At 38.5% G+C, this 13758-nt stretch overlaps 1 protein-coding gene across 1 annotated transcript; it reads left to right on the forward strand.

Annotated features, from left to right (window-relative positions):
* The first annotated feature begins 1093 nt into the window (after window positions 1-1093).
* On the forward strand, window positions 1094-7187 carry LOC121263404 (GTP-binding protein SAR1A-like). The gene is made up of 3 exons (XM_041166270.1): window positions 1094-1418; window positions 4249-4380; window positions 6581-7187. The coding sequence occupies exons 1-3, from the start codon at window positions 1290-1292 to the stop codon at window positions 6899-6901; spliced, it is 582 nt and encodes a 193-aa protein (XP_041022204.1). The 5' UTR covers window positions 1094-1289; the 3' UTR covers window positions 6902-7187.
* Window positions 7188-13758: the final 6571 nt, after the last annotated feature.

A 13758-nucleotide genomic window follows, 5' to 3' on the forward strand; every position in this document is an offset into this window, starting at 1 on the left:
ATATAGCTCGTGCGTGTAATATATGTAAGGTGTTTTTGTTAATTTCTACCTCCAAATTGACACAAATAAAGTATGATCAAAATAAAAAAGACAAAAGATAAAGTGAAGGCATCATTATCACCTTCGTCTCATTCTCTCGTTCATGGGAATGATTTAAATGCTAATATTGATGGAGAAGAAAGCCATTCTATTTACAAAGACTATTAATATTATTTTTTTAATAAGTATTCAGTCTAGAAGAAGATATTAGAATTCATAAATTGTGATTTTATATAGTACACTAAATTCTAATTTTTTATTATTATAAAGTATAGCTTATGTATTATATTAAGTCAAGTTAATTTTTAATTATTTTTTATGGACATTGGGTGTCTAGAGCGTCCCGACTAATCTCAAAAGTGTACAAACTCTCTACAAGGACTTTCTCATAAATGCACTTCAGATAATTCAAGAAGAAAACCCCATTGTTCGATAGTTCCTAAATATTATGCATTCAAGAAGATTTGAACCTTAGATATAAGTGAAGTATACCTTTAAGTTCACGATCTTTACCACTTGATACAATCCTAAAGATTTTTGAAATTTTTTTTATAAAATTCTTTTGTAGCTCTTAGACTTCTCGTATTCTTCTTTAAAATAATTACAAAATAAAAAACACATTATTTTTAAGAATAATGAAAATAAATACAAGTTTTGAATTTCCACACCAGCTAAATAAATAAAAGCTATTATTTATACCAGCTCTAAGCAAACCCTTTAAAAAAAGGCCAACCCTACTATTAAAAAGTTTTTATACACCCATTACTTATATTGATTTTTTGGTAAAAGTTTTTTTTATTTTTATATCTCCAGGAGTACTATAATTTTTTTTATATAAAAATAATTTTATAAATTGATATGATTTTGTGATTCGTCAAATCTATTTTATAATAAAAATAATTTTACAAACTAACAAATGACATCTCGTTATATCAATTTATAAGATTATTTTTATATAATAAGAGTAAAATATTTCCCTTTTATCTCACTCAAAACGACGTCATGTTGTACTAGGATCGACCAGATCCAGGGTCTCAAAAGTAATTTTAAAACAATATTCGCTGCTTTGCTATTACATTTTCTTTCCTCAAATCTTGTTTCTTCGGGGAATCCATTGGGGGTTTCGTAGACCTCGTGTCGGACGATCTCGTTCTCTTTCGCACTGTCACCCTCTGAATCGTCTTCGACCCCGGGCTCGATCCGAGAAATCAAAATCCGAATAGAGAAGAGTGGGATAGAGCAGCAGCAGCATGTTTCTGCTGGACTGGTTCTACGGAGTCCTGGCCTCGCTCGGTCTCTGGCAAAAGGAGGCGAAGATCTTGTTCCTAGGCCTCGATAATGCCGGAAAGACCACCTTGCTCCATATGTTGAAAGACGAGGTTCGATTCCTCTTCGTAGTATCTCCGAGATTATGCTTTTAACTTCGGAATTTGTTTCTTTGAATTTATTGTTGTTTCGTTTGGTTTTCTTAAATTAATGATAAGATCGGTTTGCTTGGAAATGTTAGGAAATGAAAGATACTTGGATATCTGCTTTTCCCCTCTCTAATTCTTTTGTCATAAGTCGAAATAAACCTTCGTTATAAAAAATACTTTTGGCCTCAATTGGCTTATTGAGGTGATACTTTCAATTTTAGAAATCGAAACAGTATAATTGAAGGGTTGCTCTCTGCTCCTCCTTCCTCCAGAAAATCCGTCTCCTTAATATCTCCGCACCACCCATAATACCTACCTCTCTACTGTCACAGCAAGAGATCAGCACTTGACTGATCAGTCCATGGAACCCCTGCCACCAAACTACTAAACTCCTAGGAATAATCCTCTGATCAAAGCTTGGGAAACATCTCCTTCACCCAAATCATCTCACAAACCAAATACCTCAACTGGGACGATCTTCTTCACCAACTTCAATTTACCTCCAAACCGACCTCCTAGTCCTTCATCGGCAAATATATCTCTTCCAGAACCCTTGGAAAATCCACCATCATATCTGCTTGGTCTAGCAATTTGTCAGGAATGTTTCCATTGATTGGGGGCCAATACATTTTTTTCTCATTCACCCATTTGGAAGAAAACTAGAATAATATTCCAATGCCCCTAAAGCCTTCATGGTATAACTTTAAGCACTACAAGACTGGTCACATGACCTCTCCATCTAATAAATCAACATCAAAGCATATCCTTTATAGATTCAAGTCTGTGGATTAACCCAAATACGGCTGGTCATTACCCCACATAATCCTACTTATAAAAAAATATTACCCCTCATAATCCGTCCTGGTTGACAAATCCACTCAGCCCCTAGGGGGGCCAAGGGTAACAGACGGATTTCCACCCACTACCTCAAGCGAGCTGGCAGATTCCTAAGACAGTGTACAAAAACAGGCAAGGAGCAGGTGGGTTAAAAATTTGCCTGTGAAACACCCATCTGTCTGCCTCATATATTGTCATACCCCATATGATAAGAATAAGAGTAGGTGGTGTATAGGATCCCACATTGCTTGGGAATGAGAAGTTCTTGCTCTTTATAGTGTTCCAATGGGGCTCCAATTGTATCATTGACTAGTCATTTTGGAGTATAGGTCATGTGGTTTGGGCCTTTTATTGGGGCAGGGCTTGCTCAATAGGTTCGGGGGCCTAAGGCTAAGATTTTTATTGAGGCTTTTTTCATTTTAAAAACTAAAATTAAATGAAATTATTTTAATATTAATTTTTACATTCCATTCTTATTTAAAAATAATTCCAATCGTTTGCCAAGTAAAATTACTGATTAAGATTTTATACTACCTTTTCAACTAATAACCGATTTAATCTTTATTAGAAAATTGTTGATTTAGAGAGGATTTTATCAAATCTAGTTTTATAAGATGTGCTTTAGACTCTTAGGGGTCGTTTGGGAACACAATTGTTCTTAAGTATTCTCAAATATTCTCAAGTTCAACTTTTTCTCTCTCATTTCTCAAAATCTAATAAAACATCTTAATTCAAATTATTTCACTACCATTCACATATATTCTGAAATATTCTTAGTATATAAAAGAGCCCTAAAAGCAATTACAATCATTATTGTCAATAAAGTTCTATAAATAACCTACACATTTGGGAAAAAGTAGGCCCTTGCCTTTTCAAAGGATCATACAAAATTTTTTTATGAACACTCGAAAATTAGATTTTGATATTTGTAAGTTTTACATTATATATTAAACTAATAATGAAAAAAGAGAAGTGTATTCTTAGAAGGAGAGTACTTGAAATAATTATTTATGGGATACTTTTAATACTAATAATGACATAATATCTATTTAATACTTTTGAGGTTCTCTTATTGGGTTAATTAATTTTTTTAATTAGATATTTTTTTCTTTTAAAAAAATTATACATTGACTTTTTTTTAGGCCTTCTTCCAGTGGGGGCCTTAGGCAATTGCCTAATTTGCCTAATGGAAGAGCCGGCCCTGCATTGGGGCGATATATATATATATATATATTGCATTATATATATATATAATTATAGATATATCTATTTAAAAGAATGAAAATTTTATAAATCCATTTCTCTGTCAGTCTCTTGCCACCCCCTCTCTCAGTGTCTTTCTTTGTTTCCGTCGTCAAGCCCATGGATCAATATGGACAGACGTTGGTGTCAACCTTATCTATGGATTTGGCTTGGGTAATGGCAAGATTTGGGGGTTTTGTTGGTCCTTGCTGTGATTTTATTGTTCTTCCCTTTCTTCTTATTTAGTAATCCCAACCCCATATTGCAAACCTGGCGTGCTGGAGTAGCTGAAACAGGCCATATCCCCATCGATGAGGAAGCATTCCCATATTTTCGCCCATCAATGGTTTCATAGTGGAAAATACCCCCCACCCCTACCAGTTTTGAAATATTTTATAACGCTTTGTACGACATTTGCCTAAAAAACAGAAAGCTTTAGTTAACCATAGTAAATTATCGTGAAAGGTCTAGGTAAGCTGAAGGTATGTTTGTGTTGTGTAAGTGTTTTGTTAAGGTTTAAATTAGTCAATGATATTTCTTTTAAAATTTCCCCTCACCCTACTCTTTCATTTCCGCTTAAGCTTCCCCGGTTTGGGGGATTAATTGATTGGATACCCCTCATTTTTCTATACTTTCAATTGTCCATTTGAACAAATGGATTTTGACTGCTATTGTTTTATGTTGTTATATTGATTGTTCTGTTCTTGATTTCCAGAGATTGGTACAGCACCAGCCAACACAGTATCCTACATCGGAGGAGTTGAGTATTGGGAAAATCAAGTTCAAGGCATTTGATTTGGGAGGACATCAGATTGCTCGCAGAGTCTGGAAGGATTACTATGCCAAAGTAAGCAGTATGAGAGTCAGAGCTAGTTTTGTAGCTATGTACTTTGTTATCACTCCAAAGTTTTATTGGTTGTTTCTCTTTCAGTAGATCCACATTACTTCCCTGATCTTCATTCTGATGTTTACTTCATCTATTGCAGCCAAGTAGTTGTACAGTCAATAGAATTAGTGAAAAATGTTATGAACACTTTGCTATTAATTTCTTGAATTTTTCATGTTTTGATCAAATTTGTTTTGCTTTTGCAGTCTTATTTTTCAACTTGTGTGCATGCATGTGTGTGTGTGTTTTATTATCAAAACTTGAATCTGATGTTCTCTTCATCGTTTTATTTGGCAGAGCTGCTTCATCCTATATTAGTGTTTGTTTGGCCATAAGTGTTTCATTAAAGTTGTTTTTGATTGTTATGTATTTTTTTTTTTCCTTGTAAATGAGCTAACTCTAAATAGCTCTGTCGTCTTTTTATAATCATATATTTCTATACATCACTCAGAGCTGTAGTTTTGTTGGATTTGTCTTCTGAAATTTCTATGTATTATGAATTATTGAGGTTGAGGTTATTTTATCCTATTTTTCTTTTTATTATCACCATGCCATGCTCACTTGCTTTTGCCATTGTTCTGCGGTTAGCAGTAAAACTTGCTTTGTCTTTTGTTCTGATTTTAAATTCTTTTCGTAACTTCTAGTATTAAAAGGATTACCATCTTAATTGTCTGTCAATATCTAAACCATCATATTTTTCTCACTTCTTTGAAAAGCTCGAGATAATCCCACCAAAAATTTGTATTCTATAGAGTTATATGTCGCTTTTCATGTATTCTGATTATTGATATAGTTCATAAGATTTTTTGGTGATAACAATTATGGTTCTGAAGGTTTATTAAGGCTTCACTCTAACCTATAAAAAAAAATTAAGGTTTCACTCTAAGGCTGACCTTGTTTATGTCAACAAATGGCATGCCTCATGGTGAGATTTACACCTCTAGTGTGACAGCCTCGTGATACACACGCCTCCGTAAAGGGTTTCACCTTTTTGTTTGACATTTCTCTTGAAACTGCTAAAAAATCTCGTGTTCTTTGAAAGTTGGATCTAATTCTTTCTAACATTTTTCAGAATAGGAATACATTTTTAGGCAGAAGTGCACGTTTTAAGTTAGTTATGTGGCTTAACTATTCCTCTACAAATCTTATATATAATTGGAACCCTCTATATTTTGAATTACTTCCCAAAAAGAGTTGTAACTGAGTTTCTGTACTTTGATCCTGTGTAGATGTGCTTGTAGTAGCTTGTATGCTTTCCACTTGCAAGTGACTTTAAGCTCAAGATTTATGTTCCTCCCTATGGTTTAACACTATGTTTTAACAACCACCACGGGCTGGTAACATGTGCTTCTCTGTTTTTTTTTTTTTTTTTTTTTCCTAACCAGTGTCATCATTTTTTTTTATGAATAAGAAAAAAAGACCAGTGTCATCATGTGGCAGCATTTAATTAAATTCATGACTCAGACCTTGATATTTCAGATGGTTGAGCATACTTTACTGATTTCTTACATCTGGGTTGTGCCTTTGTAATTCCAATTTTGGTTTCTCATGATGTTTTAACTAAAACAACTCAAAAAGGTCCAAGCCACATCTGGTCTTAATAATTTAAAATGACTAGTTAATGTTGCGATTTGAGTATTTTAGAATCATTATAAACCGTAAGAACTTCTCAGTCCTAGGCAATGTGAAGTCCCATTTCTCACCCTTCTATACTCCATATGCAGTATTACAATTGGCTCTGATATTATTTGTAACGACCCAAGAAAAGTCCAAGCCACATGTGGGCTTATCTTCCAAAAGGACCAGTGAATGTCACAATTATATCCTCTTGAAATTGCCATAAATCATAAGAGCTAATGTGGGGTCTCATTCACATACTCCTATACTCAATATGGTATCAAAATTAGGTTTTGATATCATTTGTAACGATCCAAAAGGACTAGCCATTGTTGCAATAAAACATTTTGGAATCGTTACAAACGAGTAATAACTCTTTTCATTACTTATATATAAAAAATAATAATATTAAAAAAAAATAAAAAAAAAACCTCTCTTCTAGGCAATATAAGACTCCATTCACCAACCTCCTATACTCAATTAGGAGTACTACATGAACTACAGACACATATCGGTAATATGTGCTTGCTTTTTCATTTTACAGGTCGATGCTGTGGTGTACCTGGTGGATGCCTATGACAAGGAGAGATTTGCGGAATCGAAAAAGGAACTGGACGCACTCCTTTCTGATGAGGCCCTCGCTAACGTCCCTTTCCTTATTTTGGGAAACAAGATTGATATACCTTATGCTGCCTCGGAAGATGAGTTGCGATACCATCTTGGCCTGACTAACTTCACCACTGGCAAAGGGAAGGTAAACCTTGCAGACTCTAATGTCCGTCCATTAGAGGTTTTTATGTGCAGCATCGTACGAAAAATGGGGTATGGTGATGGTTTCAAGTGGCTCTCTCAATACATCAAATAGGGTAGTGGTCAGCAAGATACTTATGGCCCCTGCACCTGGAAGTCCCACCAAGGCACACCCCAAGCTACCCATGAAAATGTATCAAATTCCCCGTTTGTTTTAGCCTCTGAGTGGCTTTGAATTGGATGTATTTTGTTTGGACATGTGTGGAAAGAGGTTTTATTGTCACTGCCCTGTAAGTTTACATGTAACAGCAAATCTTTCTTGGCGTTGTAATTTGTCATTAAATCTCTTCATTTACTATATATTTTGATAGTCATAAAATGGAAAACTGTATTTGTTATTATATTTTGTATTTGGAATGATGTATTGATACGTTTCAAGAAAATTGGCACTCGTGTCTGATATTTCTCAGTGCATCTAAAACTATTAAGGATACACTGAATGTCTCTTAATTCTAGTTGCTAGTCGCAAGGGCACAGAACTTCCGGACACTCCTTTGTCTGTTGAAAAATTATTCTCCTGTCACTATTTACTATTTCACACTCCATATCCTATAAAAAATATCTATATATTTTATAAAAAAAAGTTAAAGGCGTGGGTTGTGAAAGTGAATAGTAGTTGATGCATAGAATTTTTTGTCTGTTTATGTGCAGTAGATTCATCAGGAATTGTAAAGGACAAATTAGGTTAATTATAGCCTTTTTCTTTTAGTTCATTGAATTTGGATTAAAAATCTCAGAACATGACCTTCTTCTATAATCTAAAAAAAATAATTTTAATCAACCAACGTAATCATGTAATTTAATAAAAAAGAAATTCAACTTTATTAAAATTGACAATGTTTTGCTCTTTAAGTCAATTTTTATAAAATTGAATTTATTTTTAATTATATTACATGATTACGGAAGTTGATTAAATTATGCAAGGTCAGAGTTTAAGATTTTTCAGATTCAAATAATAAAAAAGAAAAAAATAGGTGAGTAATAGTAAAATAGTAGTAAATGAGATATAAGAGTATCATTATCTTACATATTAATGCCAAAAATCGTACAACAGTCCGAAAAGGGAGAAATAATCATTCCTAGTTTACTATGACGACTCAAATCTCGATCGGGGTGGTCTAGAGCCCCCAGTGTGGTCTGGTGCAGCTGTGCATATATCCATGGCAGTGAATGAAAAATAAATACTGATAATGTAAAAGAGATGAAAACATACAGATTTATGTGGTTCGGCATAAAGTCTACATCCACAAGTTTTTGGGTAGATATAATATCTAGTATAATAAGCTTTTAAAGTCCCTCATTACCTCTCATTTTTTATAGTACAATGAAGATCTCGAATATATTTACTGAAGAATATGTTCTCATTGGAGCTCATTTCCAGAGGTTGAAGAAGCTGAAGAAGAAGTGGAAGTCCCTTTAGAGTAGTCTGGCCGTTTCCTTTTATCTATCTTCTCTTTTTGCGTGCCCCTATGGAGTGGTGAGGATTGACCGTCTTTCCCTTGCGTGTCTGATGTCTTCATTCCCTTTCCCTTTTTTTCCTTCCCCTCTTATCATAACACTCTCATTTCTCTTCTCCCATCCTTTGGCTTCCTTTGTCTCCCATTCATTTCTCTTCCTTTGTCTCTCATTCCTCTCTATTTCTTTGTCTTCTAATAAGCCTACTACTCAGACATCTCCCCTTGGGCTGGGCTTAGTAGGATTATTTTGGGCTGGGTATACTTTATCCCTTCCAGTTGCCCATGATTCTTACGGGCCCATTTGTTCAAAAAATGACATTGAGAATCTTTAAATATAAATATGCAGTCGAAATGATCCATTGAGGTTTGTGGAGAAATAAATCCCGGGAGTAAGTTCTTGGTTCATTTGGTTATCCGTTTCACTTGCATTAAGTGATAAAGATTTTCAGGCGTGGAGTTAGGCGGGAGGTGTACTTGACCGCGTAAGATATGAGTGCAAATCTCGAACGTTTCGGAAGGTAAACTCAACGACGTGAATGGCGAGCGCGAAGCTTGGTGTGATGGGAGGTATACTCGACTGCGTGAAATGCGAGCGCAGAGCTCGGACGTGGTGGGAGATGAACTCGATCACATAAAATGGAGAGTGCGGAGCTCGGTGTGGCCGGAGATGAACTCGACCGCGTAAAATAGTGGAGCTCGATGCGGCGGGAGGTATACTTGACTACGTAAAATGCGAGCATGAACTTCAGACGTGGCAGGACGTGTACTCGACCACGTAAAATGCGCGTCTGGGAGGCTGGGCAATCTTTGACCTTTTCTGCCTGTTAACTTGTTATGAAAATGGGGTAAGTTGGGCAGCCGAAAGACTGGACTCGCCTCCTTGGCGTGATGTAGATCGAGCAGTTCGTAAGACTAGACTCGCTTTTCATTGTCGAAAAACTTATATTCATTCGTCGTTTTTGTTTTCGATGGTGTTAGTGAGATTTTTTCTTTCCAATGCGAGTCGCTATTAACGTTTCTAGTTTGTTATTAGTGTTGAAATTTGTATCAAAGCCTTGAATATCATTTTGGTTAATGCATATCATTTTGGTTACTGCATTGGAATGAAATATTTTGATAGCAGTACCATTTCGGAATAGTCTATACATAATAAATTAATTATATATGTATAAATTATATTTCAAAATAACATCAAGGCAAGTCTTACAAAGTTAAAACACATTTATAAAACTCAATAATACTTCTAAGTTCTCAATCCAATTATTTAAAAAAATAATTTCTCATCTTCGTCAAGAAAAGAAAAGCAGGGATTTGATTTTCAATTCTTGAGAAAAGAGGATTAAAAAAAGTTAAGAAAATAGTCTTCAGATGTGAGAATTAGAGTGAAAATTATGAAAAGTCAGAAATTTTGTATTAATTACAAAAAAAAAAAAAAAAAAAATTTAGTCGATACACCGAAACCGGCAGATATTGATCGAAATGTACCGATAAGGCTGATATTTGACCCAATACGAAACACATACATTTCCTATACCGGTCACTACCCCGGTATGGTAAATTTTCGGTCGTACCGGTACGAAATTTAAAACATTGATTTGTATGTGGCCGCCCACGCAAAGTGGTTAGGGAGCCCATCGACCCCTCAGATCCACCTTATGCAGTTGTCGAACTAGTCAACTTGTTTCTGAAAGTATCCTGCACAAGGCAATTGTGGAGCTTGAAGGCTCGTTAACTCCAAAGGCTGGTTCCCGAAAGAGTCCCACTAGAAGCGGTTATGGCACAAGGGTGTACACCTGATGTTCGTTAGTGGAGATGCCGTCCAGTGGCTCATCTCATCCGCCCTCGTAGACCGAGGGAAGGGATGAGGCAAGCACGTGGAGTCACAGTGCTTGGCTCCCCTAATCTTCTTGTCGACCTCGTAGACTAAGGGAAAGGATGCGGCAAGCCCGTGGACACACAGTGCTTGGCTCCATGGTCTTCTTGTCACTCTCCTAGACTGAGGAAAAGGATGAGGCATGTCCGTGGAGACAATGTGGTTGGCTCTCCTGGTCTTCTCGTCGACCTCAAAACGGGAGGAACTGGAGCAAAGTCAGTACAAGCTAATTGATGAAAGGGCATAAAAGTTAAGCAAGTGTAAAAGACCTAAAAAAAGAGCTTCATCAAGGATTTGGTCACCCGTTCTAGAGACCCTGCCCGAGCTCCTCCCCCTTCAAATCGAGTGGAGAGAGGAATGACCTCCACTGGGCTCTCATCAAAGGATGGCCGAGTAGCGGCCTCCATGTCTTCGCCTGCGCTTGTGACCCTCTCCTTAGGGGTGATGGCAGGTTGGGAAAGAAGATTGCCTTCGACGGCAGGAGGAAGCTCCTTGCCAGAACTCCGCGGCCGCCCTCTCTCACTAGGGCCACACAAACTCTTTTCCCTCGTCCCCAACTCCATGACCATTTCACCTCTAGCAACAAGCGACCTTGCAACAGGTGAGGGAGAGAGAGGAGCAATCGATTTCTTGGCAGTGAGGTCAGGAACAAAGGCCAACCCTGGCTCCACCGCTTCCCCTCCTGAAGCTCTCCAGACAGGCTCCTCAGGAGAAGCCACAACGAGCCCGACAATGGCATTAGTAGGGTCTTCTTCTGATGGCTAGGCAATAGGGGATTGAGGGGAAGTTACCCTCTTCACACCTGAGTTTGGGCTTCCTACCAGATCTTTTGCAGCTCCTTTAAAGATCTGATCCTCAATGGTAGAGTCCGTTGTGGACGGAGAAAAGGGGATCATCTTCAAGTCCACCTTGGGAGGAGGCTCCACCAAAGTTGACCGAAGAGGAGTCGGTTCTAGGAGGGCCCCATAGAAATGTGTCAAGAGCATCTCGGCCCCCCAGACATCCTGCATGGGCCCATCGGCGAGGCCGGTACTACAGGGATTGCAACCAGAGCAGCCACAGAAGGAGGAAAGACCGGTACTTCAGGGATGGCAGGGCTCTCATCCCTTGCCTCCTCGGTAGCTTCGACGGACAACTAGGTGGGATTAACAATGGAGCAGCTACGGATAATGGTGGCCGAGAACCTCAATCTGCATCGAGGACATAACAATGGAGCAACTACGGATAGTGGTGGCCGAGAACCTCAATCTGCATCGAGGACTTCCCTAAAGGGAATCGAAGAGGGAATACTAGGCTGTTGCGGCCCTAGCAACCTCCATGTGGGGTTTCTTCCCCTTGCCTGCTGGAGGATTGAGAGAACGCTTCCTAGCCAAGATGGCTCAGGGGAGGTAAAAACACCCTTATATTTCCCTCCCAGAGAAGAGCCTCTAAGAGGACGTTAGATAGGTGATTCTTCACCCATTCTTTAACGATGGTGATATAACATAACTCCTTAGAATAAGGCTTCAGCCGCATCACCTTATCATTAGGAACCACCCTCCATATGGCCGGGATGGGAAACTCACGGCTATTTACCTATCTTATCTAAAATTCTCACATCGGCCAGACACAGAAAAATTTAAAGGTCCAGTCTTTAACCTTGAGATACTGCTGCTCCAAAGAAACGAGGGCGTGCATTGCCTTGAAATTGCAAATGTTCCCCTCACATTTTATGAGGTTATGGGTCAAAAGAAACTCACGACCAGTGAGGTCGGCATGCTCTGGGTTAGATTCTAACAAATCTCGCTGCCAGAGGATGTAACAATACATCAGGATCGTCCAAGCGTTTGGGTGGAGTTGAGCGGGGGCCAATTTGAGGCAATTTAACAGGTCACGGACAAGGCGAGGGAATGGTAGCCTCAACCCGCAAGAGAACATGCTGGCAAAAAGGGCAACAAGGCATAACCCTCGTCGCCGACAACCTCTTTGCGCAGTCCCGAAGCCTAAAAAACCACCATGTTGAGGACTTGAAAGGTGGAAGCCTACGACGACAAAAACTAGGGGTGATATCTGAGGGCCAGCTGTACCCAATGTAGAATTGCTCCACAGTGCAAACCTCGTGCTAATTCAGGTCTCTAGGAATTTTGGATTGATCAGCTTTCGTGGGAGCCATTGAGGTGAAGATTGAAAAGAGTGACGAAGAAGATTAGAGCCAAGACAGAAAAAGTTATGGTAAAAGGGAGAAAGAAGGGCAAAACCACGTAAGGGACAAGTGATAGTTGGCCTTCCACGCCCATGTGTCAGAAGGGAGATACAGAAGGGTTAGAATCCAAGGAAACACATGATATGAAGCAACGCGGGAAAGCCAAATGATGCATCAAGACAGGTTTAAGCAGTCTAATCATTAGGCCGAGAGGGGTAAAAAGGGAAAAGAGGAAAGAGAAAGAGAAAAGGAAAGGAAAAATTAAATTCCCATCAAACTGGTTCCATGGGAATTAATGGGGTAATGGAGAGAGTAAAAAGGTCTAGCCTAAGAGTCCAAGGCCCCACGGGCGAGAGGAGGCCCATTGGCCTAGTAAAGCGAAGATAACAGCCTTTGATGGGCTTGTCCCACAAATAAGAGGTCCATTCAACCCGGTCTAAGAATAATGAGACACTGACAGAAGTGGCTAGGGGTGACGTGCGCCAACCTGCCAACTGATTTGAATCATCAGTAGCACGTGGCTACAAGAAAGTGTGTAGGAGAAGTTATAACTATCATTCTCCTAGGAAAATGAAGGTGGGTGCCACCAGGACAGGCTGAGGGACGCAAACTCCTCATGTCCGTAGAAAGCAGCTGCTAGGAAGTATGCGGAAAAGATAACCATGACTCATATGCTGAGGAAAGAAAGGTGGGTGCCACTGTAGCAGGCTTAGAAGCCACCGAAATGATAGTCATGAAACATCAATTATGGGTATGCGTGCAGAAAGAGCAACCATGGCTCTCTTTGCAAAAAGAGAGAGAAAATGGACTCGTCGACCCTAACTGAGATGGCACTGAGACGTAAGTCAGAGCCCAATGCCACATTAATCATTTCCTTCAGGGTAACTAATTCACATGCTTGAAGCGTGGGGCACGATGGACATCTCCTTAGGAATGGAAGCAACAACATCTCAAACCTAGTATAAAAGCCCACTCAAGATATGTTCCAATTCACAGAATTTGAGGATAAAGTAAACACTTCCAAAAAGTGAAACTAACTTAAGCATCGGAGGGTCTCCTGACCACCCTCGAGCTCGTTTTTATATTTGTATGTTTATAGGTCCCTTGATCCACTCCCAGCTATCCGAAGAGACCTCCTGGTACTTACGACATACATCCAAAACACGACAAATTATCATCGTTTGGCACAACACCATTCTCGGTCTTGTGTGTAGTATTACGTTTTGCGTGGCAGGAATTTCCCTTGGAATATAAAGCTTGAAAACATCTACTTACAAGTCTATTTATTGGCATATTCAGTATGCTATTAAATAAAAGATTTCCACATTAGTTAGCATAAGAAGTGATTTGGTAAAGATAAAACATGATGTCAGAAACAACTTGATTTCAATTTATTCGAA

This window comes from Juglans microcarpa x Juglans regia, chromosome 4S, assembly GCF_004785595.1.
Source record: "Juglans microcarpa x Juglans regia isolate MS1-56 chromosome 4S, Jm3101_v1.0, whole genome shotgun sequence".
Taxonomy (NCBI): Eukaryota; Viridiplantae; Streptophyta; class Magnoliopsida; order Fagales; family Juglandaceae; genus Juglans; species Juglans microcarpa x Juglans regia.